At 42.4% G+C, this 18,952-nt stretch overlaps 1 protein-coding gene across 3 annotated transcripts; it reads right to left on the bottom strand.

Annotated features, from left to right (window-relative positions):
• Window positions 1-1,404: 1,404 nt before the first annotated feature.
• Window positions 1,405-18,387, bottom strand: LOC113449611 (acetylcholinesterase-like). Of its 3 annotated transcripts, XM_026720699.2 has the most exons (5): window positions 18,361-18,387; window positions 14,683-14,783; window positions 10,737-12,245; window positions 3,824-3,987; window positions 1,405-1,604 (listed from the first exon to the last, which is right to left on the bottom strand). In XM_026720699.2, the coding sequence occupies exons 3-5, from the start codon at window positions 12,188-12,190 to the stop codon at window positions 1,594-1,596; spliced, it is 1,629 nt and encodes a 542-aa protein (XP_026576484.2). In that variant the 5' UTR covers window positions 12,191-12,245; window positions 14,683-14,783; window positions 18,361-18,387; the 3' UTR covers window positions 1,405-1,593. The 3 variants fall into 3 exon arrangements, with proteins under 3 accessions (XP_026576484.2, XP_087779557.1, XP_087779556.1); XM_087923431.1 differs by lacking the exon at window positions 14,683-14,783; XM_087923430.1 differs by lacking the exons at window positions 14,683-14,783; window positions 18,361-18,387 and adding an exon at window positions 12,705-12,828.
• Between the last annotated feature and the right edge of the window lie 565 nt (window positions 18,388-18,952).

The following is an 18,952-nucleotide window of genomic DNA, read 5'->3' as shown; positions in this document are numbered from 1 at the left end:
TCCATGGTGGGCGTGACCTAGTAGGCCTCTTGCACCATGGTGGGGGAATTGTTTGTTTCCTCCCCAGGCTCCAGAAGGTTTCCTCGGGCCTCCAGGAGGGCGAAAATGGGCTTATTGGGCTCCGGAGGCTCTCTGGAAGCTGGAAACAGGCCCATTTCCAGCCTTCCCAAACTTCCGGGAGGCCCGTTTTTCACCTCCATGAGCCTCCACACGTGCCTTGCACTTACCTGCATCCAAAACGGGCCAAGTGGGGACTCCTGGGAGAGGAGGAGTGGGGTGGGTAGGGCCAGCCAGGATTTGGGGGTTCTCCAAACTGCACCGAATATTAGCTAGGGGTTCTCCTGTACCCCTGCGAACCCCCAGCAGCCCACCCCTGGTATGTTGTGTTATTGGATTTTATTACTTTGGATAGCCATAAAGGCTCATAATTAAGGTTAATGGCTTACACAGGAATTACAGGATCCAACATTATCCTGGGACTCGTATTTTTGCCTTCATTCATTACCCAGGAGTCTTTGAGGAGCCACTTACATAAAAACAAACAGACAGAAGGAAGTTGTCAGTCAGTGAAGTTAAGACTACAGGTTGTCCTTGATTTACATCCATTCATTTAATGACCATTAAAAGTTACAACTGCACTGAAGAAAGTGACTTATGACCATTTTTCACACTTTATGAATATTGCGGCATCCCCATGGTCACATTATCAAAATTCAGATGCTTGGTAATTGGCTCATAGTTATGACAGTTGCAATGTCCCGGGGGTCATGTGTTTCACTTTTGTGACCTTCTGATAAGCAAAGTCAGTGGAGAAGACAGATTCACTTAACAACCGTGTTAGTAACTAACTTAACAACTGACTCAGGAGTGTCATTCTGCTGCACCAGCCCTGTTTCCCCAGATGCCAATCTGGGGGAAGAGAGCTGCAGGCAAGTAAAGGGATGAGGGGACTCAAAACTACTCTTTGTCCCGTCCCATGGGAGCTGCTGGGCATTCCAAGGTCGTGGAATGGAACGTGAAACCATCCAGGCCACCAAGCCAGGGACTGTTAGCAAAACAATTCATTTGAATGTAATTGGACACTTTGGGATAGCCAGGGGAAAAATGGAGAGAAAGGAAATGTTCACTAGCTTGCGCACGAAACTTCAGATCCGGCTTTGCAATTTGGTAACCACTTGGCTTTAGTAAAGTATATTTTCATTAACAATGGATTCAAGAGTCTTTCTTTTCTAACTGACCAAGTTGGCTGACAAACTGTACGGCTGACTTAACAACTGTGGCAAGAAGAGTTGTAAAATGGAGCAAAACTCACTTAACAACAGTCTTGCTTAACAACAGAGATTTGGGGCTCAATTGTGGTTGTAAGTTGAGGACTATTTGTATACTTCCACAAAACCATGCACCTGAAGTTTCCATCACCCTTTTATTTGAATATGATTTTTAAGCAAATCCTTTTCATTCACATCCACTTTCAGTTGTTCTCCATATATATATTTTGCTTTATTTTCCAGTACACAGTTCACAGTAGAGTTGCCTGAGATTTCCTTTTATTAAATTCTGATCAGTGGCTGTATTTGGTTTGGTCTGATCTCTTTAGGCTGCACCTGGAAAAGGGAAAAAGAAAAGAAACTATTACAGCTACTACTGTGTAACTGTCGGTGATTCCACAATGTATGTACAATAGTCACAATACAAAAACACCAGAATTCAGTGAAGTTTCCTTGTATACATACTTTGCTGAACCTTCAGCATAATATCACCCTACTTAAAATAGCACAACTGCCTTGTCCATTTTCAAGCTATCCACAGTTTAATCAAATCATAATTAAAAATGTTCAGATTTATACCATTCAGTGGCATAAAACTAGCAGTGAAACCTGGAGACTGTGAGTTCTAGTCCCACCATAGCCATGAAAGTCAGCTGGGTAGCTTTGGGCCAGTCATTCTCTCTCAGACCAACTCACCTCACAAGGTTGTTGCGGGGAAAATAGGAGGAGGAAGGAGTACAAGTAATCCTTGAGTTACGAATGTAATGGACCCTTTACATTCATAACTCGAGGATTCATAGGAGTGAATCAGGTAACTGGAACTCCCTGCTTTCACCCATGCACTCGCTTATAAAATATGCGGGTCTTTAAGTGCACAAGGTATCTCAGGGGAAGGCCGTGGGGTGTTGTCTAGTGATGGAATAGGCTCCCAAGGCCTCCCCGACCCATTGAGATACCTCATGCTTCCCCCGTCCCCTTCCCCTACAAAAGATCATGGACCCTAGAACATTTCATTCTTGGCGCGAAAAGCACTTGCAAGCTGACTGGATGGAGGGAACAAAATCTTCCCGCTCTCCTCTCCCTCAAAGGCAAAGAAACCACGGCAGAGAGGAGACAGATCTTTGCAAGTAAGTGAGTTTGGTGAAGCAGGATTGAAGGGGAAAAGCAGTTATGGGGAATGGGAGGTGGGGGAAATAGGATGAATGTTGCAGTGCATCTGTGGTTGTTCGTAAGGGCGAACAACTGCCATGGTGCTACAACATTCATAATTTCAGGACTTGGTCATAAACACTAGGAGGCATTTACAGTCACTAAGTGAACTGTTGTAACTTGAGGTTTACCTGTATGAGATAGGTTTGCTGCCTTGAGTTATTTGTAAAAAATAATAAAGGCAGGATTTTTTTTTTTAATAAAAAATATATATATAAAATAAAATCCTTAAAGTGATACAACTGCCTTGTGCATTTTCAAGCCACTCAGAGTTTAAATCAAACTTGAATAAAGACCTAATCCAAACTATTTGGATTTAAACCATTCAGTAGCACAAGGCTAGCGACACATACCAAAACATCCTCTATACTAGAATGGCCAGTTCTGGGGGCCAATTGGGATCAAATGCATCTTTGGCAACTACATATGTTAGGAAGGAAAAATGGGTGATGTGAAGTGATTTGAGTTGACATCAGGGGTGGGATTCAAATTTTTTAACAACCTGTTCTGTGGGCATGGCTAGGTGGGCATGGCCATGTGACTGGGTGGGCATGGCTTTTTTTGCAGCAACCCCCCATTATTATTTTTTTGCCTTCTGGGCCTCAGGAAGCCTTCTGGGGGAGTGTTTCCCTCAGGGAAGCCTCCTGGGGGTAGTGTTTCCCTCAGGGAAGCCTCCTGGGGGAGTGTTTCCCTCAGGGAAGCCTCCTGGGGGTAGTGTTTCCTCAGGAAGCCTCCTAGGGGAGTGTTTCCCTCAGGAAGCCTCCTGAGGGTAGTGTTTCTCTCAGGGAAGCCTCCTGAGGGTAGTGTTTCCCTCAGGGAAGCCTCCTGGGAGTGTTTCCCTCAGGGAAGCCTCCTGAGGGTAGTGTTTCCCTCAGGAAGCCTCCTGGGGGTAGTGTTTCCCTCAGGAAGCCTCCTGGGGAGTGTTTCCCTCAGGAAGCCTCCTGGGGGTAGTGTTTTTGCTCCCAGGAACTTCCCTAGGGCCCAAGAAGGCAAAAAAATGGAGCCTGGTGGGGTCTTTTTGCCTCCTGGGCTTCAGAGAAGCCTCCTGGGCAAAGCAGTAAGACAGTGAGAGGGATCTTGGCACAGCTGATCATCGGAACAGCTGATCATCAGGAGGGAGGGAAAAAAGAAATACCTTAAGGAGTGATTGGGCAAGGGAGAATGCAGTCAGTGATGTCGTGCATGCGTAATAAGGACTGACTGGACAGAGGGGGACGGAGCCAGCCAGGGGCACGATTTGCCAGTTCTCCAAACTGCACAGAATCATAACAGCTGGTTCTATAGAACCAGTCCGAACCGGTAGAATCCCACCCCGGTTGACATAAAGGAATGGAGTAGTAACTCACCAATTCCTGTTGTATTATAAACATGGGTTTCCAGAAAACTGCACTGTTCAGGTGGCAAAAACTGCATGATTTGAGGTGCCTCAGTGCTGATGTGGTAGATGTTTTGTTCAGTAGCATTGTAACGTGGCCATTGAACTTCACCGGGTGTGAATTTGGAGGGATTCCTGTCAAGGAAATAAAATGATCAGATTATAGACAACAGTCAACTTGAACTACAAGATTAAGGATACAATGACTGACATGTCAACTTCACATTCCCTCCTGATGAGCACTTTCAAGTGATATTAATTTTATTTCTAAATCAATTGTTTTCAGCAGTGGAAATCAGTCACAAGGCAGACCACAGTACCTAGGAAAACATACAACATATACTATTCATTCCTTCAGGAATAGAAGTTGATGTGAGCCAAAATTGATTTTGGTTAATCTGTCTGTCATTTCAGCATCAGAATAACTGAGTTGGAAGGGACCTTGGAGGTCTTCTAGTCCAGGGGTCGCCAACCTTTTGGGCCTCAGGGACCACCAACTCATAATTTTAAATCCCAGGGACCACTAACCAGTTCTGTGGGTATGGCTTAAATTGTGGGTGTGGCTTGGTGGTCATGTGACTGGCTGGGCATGGCTTGTATGTAAATATTATAAATATTTATATAAATATTGAATTTTTTTATTAAAAAAGAGCAACTTTTACCCAAAATCAGGCAAAGCAGGCAGGCAGATTGAGTTGCTCACAGAATCATTCAGTGATCTATCTATCTGCCATCGGCTATCTCAGTCTGTCACATAAAATTTGCTTGCAAGCAAACTCACAAAATTATCTCACAACACACCATGTATGTAAATATTGAATTTTTTATAAAAAAGAGCAACTTTTACCCAAAATCAGGCAAAGCAGGCAGGCAGATTGACTTGCTCACAAAATCATTCAGAGATCTATCTATCTGCCATCAGCTAGCTCAGTCTTTCAATTTGCTTTCTGTGAGTCTGCACTGAATAATAGAATCTTCAGTCCTAAGGCAGGTTCGGCTGTGCTTAAAAGCACAGCCGAAGATCTAAAGACTAGCTAGAAAGCAAGAAATCCAACCATTTCCTGCTTTCTAGCTAATCTAAATCTCCAGGCACAGCAGAACAGATGTTGGTCAGAAGAAAAAATAAAGGAAAAATAGCAACTTAGTAGGCAATTTTACTGGGTAAGGAGTGAGTGGGTGGGGAGGGTTCCCATGAGCCTTGTGTTTCTGTGCAGCCTGGATTAATTGCTTGAGGGAATGCTCTGGGGGTGAGATTTCTCTGCAGCCCACCAAAATTTTCTCATGGCCCACCAGTGGGCCGCGGCCCAACAGTTGGTGACCACTGTTCTAGTCCAATCCTCTGCTCAAGCAAGAAACCTTATACCATTTCAGACAAATGGTTGTCCAATCTCCTTAAAATCTACAGTGTTGGCGCATTCACAACTTCTAGAAGTAAGTTGTTCCACTAATTAATTGTCTCCCCTCTGAGGAAATTTCTTCTTAGTTCTCGGTTGCTTCTCTCCTTGATTAGATTCCATCTATTGCTTCTTGTCCTGCCCTATCTAATACAAATACCGGAACCCCAGATTCATGGGAGAAATTCCCCAGTGCTTGCTTAAGCACATCTGTTGGGTATATTGATACACCAACTAGGTTTGGGTGAATAAATATATAAACCAAGGTTTAAGTGTTTGTAGCTTTAAGCACCAAACTGCAATGTAATTGGATAATTAAGGGTGCGGTTACAACCTGCAATAAAAAGGCAGTAAGAGAAATGTAACATCTCTCTGCTCTCTGCCTGCCTGCTGCTTACTCCTGTTTGAGACATCTGCTTGTTACTGTTTGCTGGCTACTGTGCTGGATACCGTTTTCTGCTGAACAAAAGGACTATTTCCTTGGTGAGCTGATATCCTGTGAATACTCAGCGTTGTCTTCAAGAGAAAGGTATCGGGAGGAGAAGATATCTCAACAAGCAGATAAGGACATTGTACTGACTAGTAAATGGACTAAGTTACTGGATGGATATATATGTGAATGACATATGGACTGATTGACAATGCTTAAACTCTGAATGGATTAAACAACTATTTAAAACAACAAACAGTGTTTGTCTCCAGTGTGTGTATACTCTTGGGCCCAGCCTCTCTCATTTGGCTGCCTGGCTTGACTGCTGCTGCACACTCTGCTTGGGGGTTTGTCCCAAATCACTAACATTGGTTATGGGCCCAGTGCGCACAGTCTAACTAACCAGGATATAGCAGTGAGAGTTGGTGTGAGTTGCACATTACTGTAAAAACAAACTGTTTTTCATTAATTGTTAAATAGTTATATATCTCAAGAGCAATGGCACAAGTAAATTTGCCAAATCTGTCCATGATATCCAGACTAGATGGAACAAACTATGTTTCATGGTCAATGAAATGTAGTTTACTTCTACGAAGAGAAGGTTTGTGGGACATAATAACAAACCCACCAGATGTGACTAACTTAGATCCTAATGTTGAAGAGGATGACAAAAAGATACAAGACTATAAACGAAAGAATGAGCAGGCTTTATGCATCATAGGACTGACTCTCTCTGACCAGCAACTCATCCATATCCGTGGAGAGGAAAATGCTGCAAACTGCTGGGAGAACCTCAGGAAGATTTATGTTCGGGACAGTGTAGGAGCTCATATATATCTTACACGCAAACTATTTAGAACACATCTTCAGAAGAATGGAGACATGTTAACTCATTTAAATTGTATGAAAAGCATTTTTCAGGAATTACAAGAAAAAGAGCTTATATTTAATGAGTTGCAACAAGTATACATCATACTGTCTTCATTGGATCGAACCTATGATGATTATGTGACGGCTTTAGAAGTATTGCCAAAAGACAGTTTATCAGTAACCGAGATTACCGACAGGCTATTAGAAGAAGCCAGAAGAAGGTGTGAACGTGACCAGCTGAGAGAAGATAAACCTAATAAAGAAGAGAAATTATCTTCAAAGCTTGAAAGAAACCAACTAAGTAAATTAAAGCACCCGGAAGAAGAGAATTTATCTTCGACGGCATACACAATTAAAAAGTGTTTTAATTGTGGAGGCAGAGGACATTTGGCAAGATTCTGCAGAAAAGGAAAAAGCCAGAATGTAAAAAAGCCAAAGAAATCCTTTGAACTAGCCATGTTTAGCAACTGTGATGTGAAGAATGATTTATGGGTGGTGGACAGTGGTGCATCCCACTGCATCATGAGAGATAAGACAAAATTTATAAAAATGTCTACAAGCTCTCAACATATATCACTTGCCAATGGTTGGAACCTCAAGGCCAAGGGAGAAGGTATTGCATACTGTCCATGCTTAAACCAGGATATAAAAATGTTGTATGTACCACAGTTAAAGATGAACTTGCTCTCTGTAAGGGTATTAGACAAACTAGGTTATGTAATTACATTTAAGGATAATAATTGCATAATTGAAAAAGATAACAAAAAGGTAACTGCAGCTTTAAATGGAACATTGTATGTATTACATGATAGTAAGAAAAGGGAGGCACAGACTGTATTTAACAATATAAAGCCTCATAATGAATGTATCCATTTATTGCATAGGCGTTTGGGGCATGTAAATTTTAAAATGCTAAAACGTACAGTAGAGTTATCTGATGGCATAAGGTTAAAACCTTGTGATAAATATTTGCATTGTAATGTCTGCTGTGAAGATAAGAGTAAAATATTGCCTGCAAATAGGCTAAATGGTTTCAAAACTAAAGAACCTTTAGAAGTAGTATTTGCAGACATTATAGGTCCAAAGAAACCCAGTATGGGGGTGCTCGATATATACTGAGCATTATGGACCATTACTCTAGATATGGGTTTTGCTACCTAATGAAAAGCAAAACTGAAACATATCAACATTTCTTCAACTGGTTAAAGTTTGCAGAAAGAAAGACTAAACGGCAACTGAAAACCCTGGTGACAGATAATGGTACGGAATTTGTTAACAGCAAATTCCAGAATAGATTAAAGGTAGCTGGAATAGAGCACAAGAAATCTGCACCATACAGACCACAACACAACGCATTTATTGAGAGAAGAGGCCAAACACTACAGGCAATGGTTAGAACAATGTTAACTGATTCTGGATTACCTGATTCTTTGTGGGGGGAGGCCACAATGTGTGCTAATAACATATTGAACAATGTTGTTAACACAACTACTGGTGAAATACCATTCACCATGTGGCATGGCAGGAAGCCCGATCTGAGTTACCTGCACACATTTGGTGCACCAGCATGGGTGCATATCCCTACACAACTCAGGCATAAAGGGCAACACAGAGCTAAACAATTATTCTTCGTTGGTTACCAAGCAAACCATAGGGCATATAGATTTTGGGAGAAAGGCACATCTAAGGTGTTATGTAGTGCCAATGCCCAATTTCTAGAGCACGTAGGATGGGATAAGTTAGAACAGGATAACAATAAAGAAGTAATTATTGAATCCTATAGAAATCCCATTAATTATCCCTGTAACTTTAAGAATAAAGTAAAGAGAGAAATACAGGCAGAGATAGAGCCCATAAAGGAAGAAATAGTACCAATAGCTGAGCAAGCTGAGGAACATGAACAGGTAGTAGTTCAACAAAGTCCTCATACAAGCCCTGTAATTCCCAGAAGAACTACACGAATATCTAGACCGCCTGATAGATACCAGGCTAACACAGTGTGCCAGGTAAATAAGGTTCCATATACTGTGGATGAAATAAAAAGGTATCCTACTAAAGATAAGGAAAGTTGGTATGCAGCAATGAATAAGGAATTGAGATCCTTAAAGGATATGAAAGTATATGAAAATGCGAGATTACCTGTTAATATAAAACCCATTGGCTGCAAATGGATTTTTAAGATAAAAACTGATAAGGATGGAAATATAATCCATAAGGCAAGATTAGTAGCCCAAGGTTTTAGACAAAGTGCCAATGACTATGATGAGGTATTTGCACCTAGCCTTAAAGCAGCAACATTAAGGGCAGCTTTAGTGTGGGCAGCAAGCAAGAAATATATAGTTAACCATCTGGATGTAGTAACTGCTTACTTGCATGCTCCACTAAGACATACTGTATATATGAAAAAACCTATTGGATTTAAAGGTGAAGATAATAATGATTGTTGGTTGTTAAAGAAGAGCCTCTATGGTCTTAAACAATCTGGCTATGAATGGAACCAGTATATTGTGAAGGAGCTAAACAATATAGGGTTTAAAGCTGGTTTAGCCGATCCATGTCTATTTAAAAGGGAGACAAATGGGAAAATATCATTATTATTATTATTCACGGATGATATTGCTTTGATTACAGAAACTAATGATGAAGCCAATAAAATCATAGCATCATTAGCTAAGAAAATAAAAATCAAGCAATTAGGGGAGATAAAGAAATATCTAGGTTTGAATATACTGAAAACACAGAAAGGTTTTAAGATATCTCAGGAGGATAAGATATCTAAATTGCTAATAGATTATAAGATGGAACTTTGTAAGACTGCAAAGACTCCAATGAGTCAGGATATTTGCAAAATGGATGCTCAAAGTCCCAAGTTTGATAAGGTAATATATCAATCTTTGATTGGTAGCTTATCATACATTAGCAATTGGTCAAGGCCAGATATAGCTTATGGTATTAATCAACTGGCACGACATAATAATGATCCACTTCAATGTCATTGGATAGCATTGAAGAGGATTTTAAGATATCTTAAAGGAACATTACACCATGCACTGTATCTAGAACCAAAAGGTGATCTAATACTGAGTGCTTATGCAGATGCTAGTTTTGCATCAGAAAGAGACACAAGAAAGTCGACTTCAGGAACAGCCATAATACTGGGTAAGACATTTATAGGTTGGAAGTCAATAAAACAACAGCATATAAGTTTGTCTACTATGGAGGCAGAATTCTCCTGTTTATCGCTATTATGTACTGAATTAATTATGTATAAACAAATGATGAATGATATGGGTATAACTGTAAATTATCCTATAATTGTACATGAAGATAATCAGGCAGCAATTCAAATGGCCACAAATATTGCAGTAAAAACTAGGAGCAAGCATACAGATTTAAGGTACCTAAACGTTAGACAATCTGTAAAGAGTAAAATGATACAGCTGGAGTACTGCATGTCGGAGGACAATATAGCTGATAATTTTACTAAAGCCCAAGGTGCCATTAAGCACCAAGAGAGTTGTGAAAAGTATGGGTTTAGATTGTAAAGGTATTATATATTTATATCACCCAAAAGGGAAGAATGTTGGGTATATTGATACACCAACTAGGTTTGGGTGAATAAATATATAAACCAAGGTTTAAGTGTTTGTAGCTTTAAGCACCAAACTGCAATGTAATTGGATAATTAAGGGTGCGGTTACAACCTGCAATAAAAAGGCAGTAAGAGAAACGTAACATCTCTCTGCTCTCTGCCTGCCTGCTGCTTACTCCTGTTTGAGACATCTGCTTGTTACTGTTTGCTGGCTACTGTGCTGGATACCGTTTTCTGCTGAACAAAAGGACTATTTCCTTGGTGAGCTGATATCCTGTGAATACTCAGCGTTGTCTTCAAGAGAAAGGTATCGGGAGGAGAAGATATCTCAACAAGCAGATAAGGACATTGTACTGACTAGTAAATGGACTAAGTTACTGGATGGATATATATGTGAATGACATATGGACTGATTGACAATGCTTAAACTCTGAATGGATTAAACAACTATTTAAAACAACAAACAGTGTTTGTCTCCAGTGTGTGTATACTCTTGGGCCCAGCCTCTCTCATTTGGCTGCCTGGCTTGACTGCTGCTGCACACTCTGCTTGGGGGTTTGTCCCAAATCACTAACAACATCGCACAAGTGTACCTTACCCACTTCTGGCAAACTGGGCCCAGTAGTGCATCATCCGTTGACTTAGTACCCTGTCAGCTTCTGCATCTGATTGATTGAGTCCTGGAAGTGATGAGAGGGTTCCAAAGACGAAAGGGACCTCCACTCCATGAGCTGCACCCATCCATTCTTGCCAGATGGAAGTTGAAATTTGGTGATTGAAGGAGTAAACATACACAGAGCTGTTCGCTGCTACCATTCTTGCAGCAACTTCAATGAGCGGGCACAGAAAATTGTGATCTCTGCTAAAATGAGCCAAGATCTGACGGTTCAGATTTGGCCCTCTTTGGTTTACTTCACTGTACTTAAGTGCTATAGCCTTGGCAATGTCTTCTCCAAACTGTCTTTGTAATATGATGTCTATATTTGACAAGGCCTCCTCCCATGTCCTGTTTCTGTCATCGTCTACCTTGTTCAGAACTCGAGGTATAAAGACTGTGCCATCCTCCCTTGTAATACCTATAAGTAGTGACTTTGCTGGAATGTCCCCTTTCTGTAGAAGTCTCTTTGGATCTTCTGGAAGGAAATGCCCATCATAGGTGGGAAAGAGAAAAAATCTGAAATTCACAAACACATCAGCCTCTTTATTTTGGAGGCACCTCATTGTGGCACTATCATTCCGTTTTCTGCAGTTCAACTGATGAATTAAATGAATGGTACGTTCCTGGATCTTTTCAGGTGGTATCGAAGCCCAGGGACCATTGGGAGCTCCACTCTGGAGCACCGCTCGGTCAAAAAGGGGTTGACTTATAGGAGAGAGCAGGTGGAAACCCACAGAGGCTGCTCCAGCACTGTGGCCAATGAGAGTCAACTTATCTGCATCTCCACCAAAGATTGCTGCATTTTCTTTCAACCATTTCAGAGCCAGGTATTGGTCCCATAAGCCCATGTTCCCTGGGGCTTCCGGTGGGAAGAAGAGAAAGCCCCAGATCCCCAGCCGATAGTTCATAGATGCCACGATGACATTTTCGGTAGCAGCTAATGTTGACCCATTGTATAAGTCCAAAGATCCTGCACCCATATTAAATCCTCCACCATGGATCCAAACAAGGATAGGGACTGACACAGAGGGCTGTGGGTGGGGCACCCAAATATTGAGGAAAAGACAGTCTTCGGAATGAGGCTTATTGGCAACCCATATTCTTGAAGGATAACTATAAGAGGTCCATTGGTGACAAGGTTTCCCAAAACGGGTAGCCTCCAAGACATGGCTCCATGGTTGATGTGGGACAGGTTTCTGGAAGCGCAATTTTCCCACCGGAGGCTCAGCATATGGAATTCCTAGATAGGCATCTACGGCACCAGATCGAGTTAGGACTCTCATGCCTTTAATGGATCCAGAACTGGTGACCACCACGGTGTCATTTTCAGAGACGTCACCAGAAATCAGTTGGCAAAAACAAAGTCCCAGGAATGCAGGGAGGACAATAGGCATGGCAGTAATTGGAACGAATATGACCCAGAATCAGAATTTACACCTTGGCTCTGATCTGTTGAAAAAGAGAAAGAGGCCAAAATGAAAACAAACCCACCTTGTCAGCGTTCCAGGGAAAATCCATTCCTGTCAGTAAGTCCAAGACGAACATAATCTCAAAGTACTTTTATTAGAATAGCACCTGGCACATTTTGTGGAATTCCGAAACTGAAAGTTTCTCCGGACTTCCCACATTATCCCAACCTACAAACCATCCCCTTTTTACTCATCATCACATCACATGAACCAATCCCAAAGTAAGTTCCAATTCTTTCTGTGCCACACGCTTTAACCTTGAACTATCAAAAGAATTATATTTTGTCTACTGAGAACTACTCAATTAACATCACCCCCCTCCCACTTTCTCCAGCTAGGTGGCAGCAATGAATCATGATTCCATAGCTGACACACCCGCTGTAAAATCTAGCCCATCATCTTTAGTCACTAGTCAATGGGGTACAGCATATGACAGTACCTGGGTTGCAGCTGGTTAGGGAATTCTTCCAGGAATAGTAAGGCTATTGGCTAGCCTTGGAAATAGGAAAGCTATCTCCAAAGAAGAAAATGTGGAGGCCTTCAGTATTTTTGCTGGAAAAACTACACAGATGTGCAAATGAAGTCATCAGAAATCAAGTTTAACTCAAAAGGTTCTGTCCAGTGGTGGGTGGGTTTTAAATTTTTTTACTACCGGTTCTGTGGGCATGGCTTGGTAGGCATGGCAATGGAAGAATACTGTAAAATCTCCTTTTCCTCCCCACTCCTGGGGGACGGTTACTGCAAACCTGATTTCCAGCTCTGTTCTCCTGTTCAGGGCAACCAAAGAAAACCCAATCGATCAGCTGGGATCCGGGAGGCAAAGAATAGTTGGAGGAGGGGCCAGTCAGAGGCGGTATTGGCCGGTTCTCCGAACTACTCCAAATTTCCGCTACCGGTTCTCCAGAACTGGTCAGAACCTACTGAATACCACCTCTGGTCCTTTCCACAATGTGGATCAGCCAAACCTGAAGACATTTGTTTGCTTGTTTATATTTCATGTTTCTACACCAGGGATGGCAAATTCGATTTCATCGAGGGCTGCATCAGGGTTGGGTTTGACCTCGAGGGGCCAGGGTGGGCGTGGCCAACTTGACATCACTCATATCTCCCAAGCTCCATTTTCAGTTGCAACAGCCTCCTGCCAGCAAAAACGGAGCTTGGGAGGCCCACTCGCAGCCCTCGCGAGCTCCGTTTTAGGCTGCAACGGCCTTCTGCAACCCTCTACCTGTGAAAATGGAGCTCCATTTTCACAGGCAGTGGCACTGTGGGTTGGTCCTTCGCTGTTTCCAGGGCAGCCCCACAGGCCAGATCTAAGCTCTCTGCAGGCTGGATCCAGTCTGCGGGCCTTGAATTTGACACCCCTGTTTTAGTCAATCCATCTCCCTTGTATTTCTAAATATACTAAAGTTTAAAATAATAAACATTCGCAATAGTTAAAACAACAGTTAAAACAATAAATGATTACACACACCTGAGAGTCCCCAGTTGCATATTTGGTAAATATGCCTCATACACTAGATCTAGATCTCTGGCTACAATAACCGTGAGATTAGTTTATGATACTTTGTGGAGAAGAATTATCCAGTTCTGGTTTTCCAGTAACGATTGCCAAACGAAGGAGAAAGGAAATGCAATTATATAACTAAAAAAGTTAATTTTGGGGTATCTGTTACTCCATGACAGCCCAAAGATACAATTGATTTAACCAACCTTGAACTTCTTTAGTAAATAAAGCTGTAGCCGTTCAACAAATATTTGGCCTTTGGGGTTTTGCATCATCATATTTTGTTTATCTGGAGTTTTTAAAAAATCCCTACCTTTTGGAATACATAGTAAGTAGTAAAGCAGTATTCGACCGGTTCTGCCCGGTTCTGGCAAGCTGGTAGGAGCGATGAGAAACAGAGACCAAACCGGTTCCCTCTGCCCCTCTGTTGTTGGGCCCACCCACCTGCCTGGGCTCCCATACTCACTTTTATCTGCTGAATTTGAAGCACAGCTGCTTTGCGCGGCACAGAAGAGTGCCGCATGGCAGCTGCTAAAGCAACCGGGGTTGTGTAGGCTTGCAGGAGGCGAGTTAGAATGCCTCTGTGCCTGCGCAAAGTGTGCGTTTGGCACATACATGCACACAAAGTGTGTGCACACATGCAAAGTGCGCCCACCAAGCCACTCCCACCGAACCGGTGGCAACAATATTTGAATCCCACCATTGTAGTAAGGCATAATGATCAACATTAACAACACAAAGAAAGATGCATGCCCCTGTTCAATATTTCCTGTCAAGGAAGATTCATCTAAATACACAATTAATTTCCAAAACACTAAATGAAGTAATGGAGCGGAGACGTACGAGGCAAAAAGAACATTTTATCTTCCTTTCTGGGTCCAGCCCCTTCTCTTTTGTCCGCTAAAGCACCCACCTGCTCTCCTCCTTTGAAGCACACAGACTTTCTTTCCACCACAAATTCACATCTGTTCTCCCTTGGAGACCGTCTTGCTCCTCAGAGATTCCTGTGGTCAGCTGAAAAGGAAAAAAGTGGGTACAAAACCAACCAGCTGGTTACAGCAGAACAATAAATAAACAAATTGACGTGTGGTATGACAGGCACTTGAAAGAGAAAAGAAAAGGGTCTGAGTGCTAGATTCTTGTTGTACCAGTTTGGAAAGAAAGAGAAACAAATAAAATACTTGAGGAGATGAAAGCAAACTGGAGAGAGAGAGAGAGATTAAGGAAAAGATAAAGATGCTTTTCAGACAGCAGGGAATTGATAAGGAAAACTGGAGGCATATAGAAAGCAGCAAAACTGTCTCAAACAGAAAAGCCAAACCAAGTTAGAATACAGAACAACAGAGTTGGAAGTGACCTTGAAGGTCTTCTAGTCCAACTTGATGCTCAAGCAAAAGACTCTATGCCCGTGATGGCAAACCTGTGGCACGCAGAGCCATTTGTGCCAGCACGCGAGCCACAGGTAAACTTACCTCACTGCACATACGTGTGCCTCACAGCTGATTTTCGGCTGGTTTGAGGCCTTTTTCGGCCTCCCAGAGGCTTGAAAAAAGCCTCTGCAGGATGAATAGGCCTGTTTTGTCACTTCCTGTTAATACTGGAAGTGATGAAATGGGCCTATTCGTCCTGCAGAGGCTTTTTTCAAGCCTCTGGGAGGCCGAAAAAGGCCTCAAACCAGCCGAAAACCAGCTGTGAGGCACAGCGCAGGTAAGGGGGGGTGGGCGGATTCCACGCGTGTGGAGGGTGTTGAGGTAATTCCCCATTAGGAGAATGAGCGCATACAGGGAGACATATTTGAGAGCAGTGTTTGAATAATACACATACAGCACACAGATACACTGTACAGTAAATGTAGGTTTTTACTTCCAGAAACATTAAGCAAAGTCCAAACAAGCAATCCAAAATCATTCACAGGTAGATCAGTCAGTTTTTTCAATCCAGGGCTAATCCAAATATCAAATTCCAGTATCATAAACAGTTCAGTATCAGACTTACATCAAATCCAATAATATCAGTCAATTAGAAGAAATGGAGGAACGGCAATATTTTCCAACAGAAGGAAACAGAGACTTACTCATACTCTCTTCTGAGACTAAGGCTAACCAGATTTCTGGCTCCATCTTATGGCCGTTTGAGAAACCACACCTAATTACAGTTTTGCATTTTCTTAAAGATACAGTTTTAAAATGTTTATCCTGGTTTATATATTTCTAACCCAAATAGCTGTTAGGTGACTCATATTCCTAACAGAGGGTGTGCATTGCCTTCTGAGTGTTGGCATGTGAGCCCACGAGCGCCAGCGCGCACACAATTTTTGGCACAGGAGCCCAAAAAGGTTAGCCACCACTGCCCTATGCCATTCCAGATGGGTCTCCAATCTCTTCTTAAAAACCTGCAGTCTTAGAGCACTTGTGAAGGCAAGCCGTTCCACTGATTGATTGGTCTAAGTGTCAGGAAATTTCTTTTTAATTCTAGATCGAACCTCTCTTTGTTAAGTTTTCATCCATTACTTCTTGTCTTGCCCTCAGATGCTTTGGAGAATAGGTTGACCCCTTCCTCTCTTAGAAGTTCGTCAAATACTAGAGCCGTAGTGGCGCAGTGATTAGAATGCAGTCTTGAAAGCTAACTCTGCTGACTCCCAGCAGTTCAATCCTGACAGGCTCAAGGTTGACTCAGTCTTCCATCCGTAGGTAAAATGAGGCCCCAGATTGCTCACTCTGTAAACTGCTTTACAGCTGGCTAAGAAATTTGGGAAGTTGAAGTCTACAAGTTTTAAAGTTGCCTTTGAGGACCCCTGTTCTAGGTCAAGGGTGTCAAACTTGCAGCCCGCGGATCGGATGTGTCGAGCGCTGGCTATGTGCAAACCTGGTTTAACAAAGGGGGTAGAAAGTCACGATACGTCCTGTGGCACTGCCATGACGACACGAGTTTGACACCCCTGTTCTAGGCAATCCCATGAAGAGCTGGTTCCTTAAACTCAGAACCAGCCACTGGGTTAAAGCTACACAAACAACAACTGCAGAGGAGACCGCCTTCCTACTATGTACATACCAAGGGCATTGATCGCTTGGATTCTGCTCACTCGTGAAGTGAAAACAGCATTTCAGCTAAGAGTGCTTGCCAGAGAGAGACAAGATTGATGGGAAAGCGAATAAAACAAGTGCCAGAGATGGCTAGTAATATTCTTGGCTATGAATAGCAGCAGTGGAATCTTCAAGAATACATTAAATACTATTGCTTAAATCGAGCACTTAGATACTTACAGCTAATAATAATAATATTTCCTAGTACATAATTGTCCCATCATGAATATTTGTTTCCAAAGAGCAGTGCCAAGGCACCTGCACAATGATTTCCTTCTCCCCCCCCCCTTTTCGTAATTGGAGTGTCGTAATTTTTCTGGAAAGGGTAGGCTTATACTTATAAACATAAGCTATGAAGCAACAAGGAAACCATAATATCAAACTAGTATCGAGAGTAAAAATAGTGCATTATATAATGTCAAAGTAAAAACAGTAGTCAATAAGACTGTGGCAAGATCTAAAGTAGGGGTCCCCAAACTTGACAACTTTAAGACTTGTGGACTTCAACTCCCATAGCTAGTTGGAGAATTCTTAAAGTTGCCAAGTTTGGAGACCTCTGATCTAAAGTCATCTCTTTAACTGCCTGCAAGAATTAGAATGCCTTCATGTCAACAAAGGTGATTCTAAAGCAATGGTGTCCAACCGCTGCAATTTTAAGACTTGTGAACTGCAATTCCCAGAATTGAGCTTGCTGGCTGGGGAATTCTAGGAGCTGAAGTCCACAAGTCTTAAAATGGCCAAGATTGGACATCCCTGTTCTAAAAGTATCATAATAAAATTGGTTTCTGCCCATTTTCCTCATTACTAGGACAACTGGAGAGAAGCCTTGAATAACAAACATAGAGATGTTCGGGATGGTACCCACCAACCATTTTTCCTGCTTAATTGCTGACAAAAATATGGGGAAAACTTTATGAAGGCAGGAGGGTAAGTATGGCAATTGCATCTTGACTTGTGATGAGGCTCCATTTGGCCTGGTTGACCCGGTTTTCATCAACAGATTGCAGTAAACTTGTAACCAAGGTTGGTTGGGTTGAGGTTGGAGAGAAATGGGAAACAAAGGTAATTGTTTACCTAGTCAGTGAATTCCCAGCTAATCTGCCTTTTCCTGCCTGTGATTTGACCTGTGGAAACTCTTCCATCTCTTTCCAAAAGAGACACATAACAAACCTCATATGGAGCACAAGAGTTCCTCCAATGCCAAGCCCAGTCCAATTATGATAACTATGCATGAATAAGACCACACGCAGTGCTGTTTCCTCATCTGTTCCACCCCACCCGCCAAGCATTTTCTTTTACTTTCTCCAAAATACCTTAAAGCTCTCAACTGGTACACATATCTGAAAATAAGACTGCAGCAAATTCATCTCATTCCACCTCTTCCTAGGACAATATTCTTGGGGTAACCTCCACCCTCTTTTGTGCTGCCTCTTGTGGCAGCAGTACCCCATAAACAATTCAATATTCATCTTCCTGAAGAAGACAGGTGCCGTTCAGCATGGTCTTACCTGCCCAGCTCTGTCCCTGCAGGGCCTGCCTTGTTTTTCGATGCAACCCTGAGTTTGGTCCTCGTTGTTGTTCCTCCTTCTGCCCTTTGGTACTGTTTGCTGCCTGCCTCTTGCCTGAAATGGCCCCAATAAGCCTCCCACCCCGTGAAAATCTGGCTGCCTTCCTGTTTTCAGCCTTCACGCATTCATTCACAATTTTCTCAATGGGAGGGAGAAAAGAAAGGAATTGAAGTAATGCCCAGGGTTGTACATTCTTGCCTTGAAAAGGGCTGAGCTGAAATTTCTCAGAAGAACTTTCTACAGGTAGTCCTTGACTTACAGTCATTCATTTAGTGATCATTCAAAATTATAACCCCAATGAAAAAAGTGATTTATAACTTCATTGTCACTTCATCAAAATTCAGATGCTTGGCAACTGGCATGTATTTATAAGGGTTGCGGTGTCCCAGAACGAATCTATGCTGCAGCCATCTTTTCGTTTCTCAGCTTGCCACACACGATGGGGTGGGGAAGGGGAGAAGCTTGGAATGTCAGAACAGACAATAATAACAGATCATCCCATGGGAACCAAGGTCCCCCCAACAAGTGTTGG

The sequence above is a fragment of the Pseudonaja textilis genome, chromosome 2, assembly GCF_049901715.1.
Source record: "Pseudonaja textilis isolate UNSWEBS1 chromosome 2, rPseTex1.2, whole genome shotgun sequence".
Taxonomy (NCBI): domain Eukaryota; kingdom Metazoa; phylum Chordata; class Lepidosauria; order Squamata; family Elapidae; genus Pseudonaja; species Pseudonaja textilis.
This window is presented reverse-complemented; position numbering and strand designations above follow the sequence as displayed.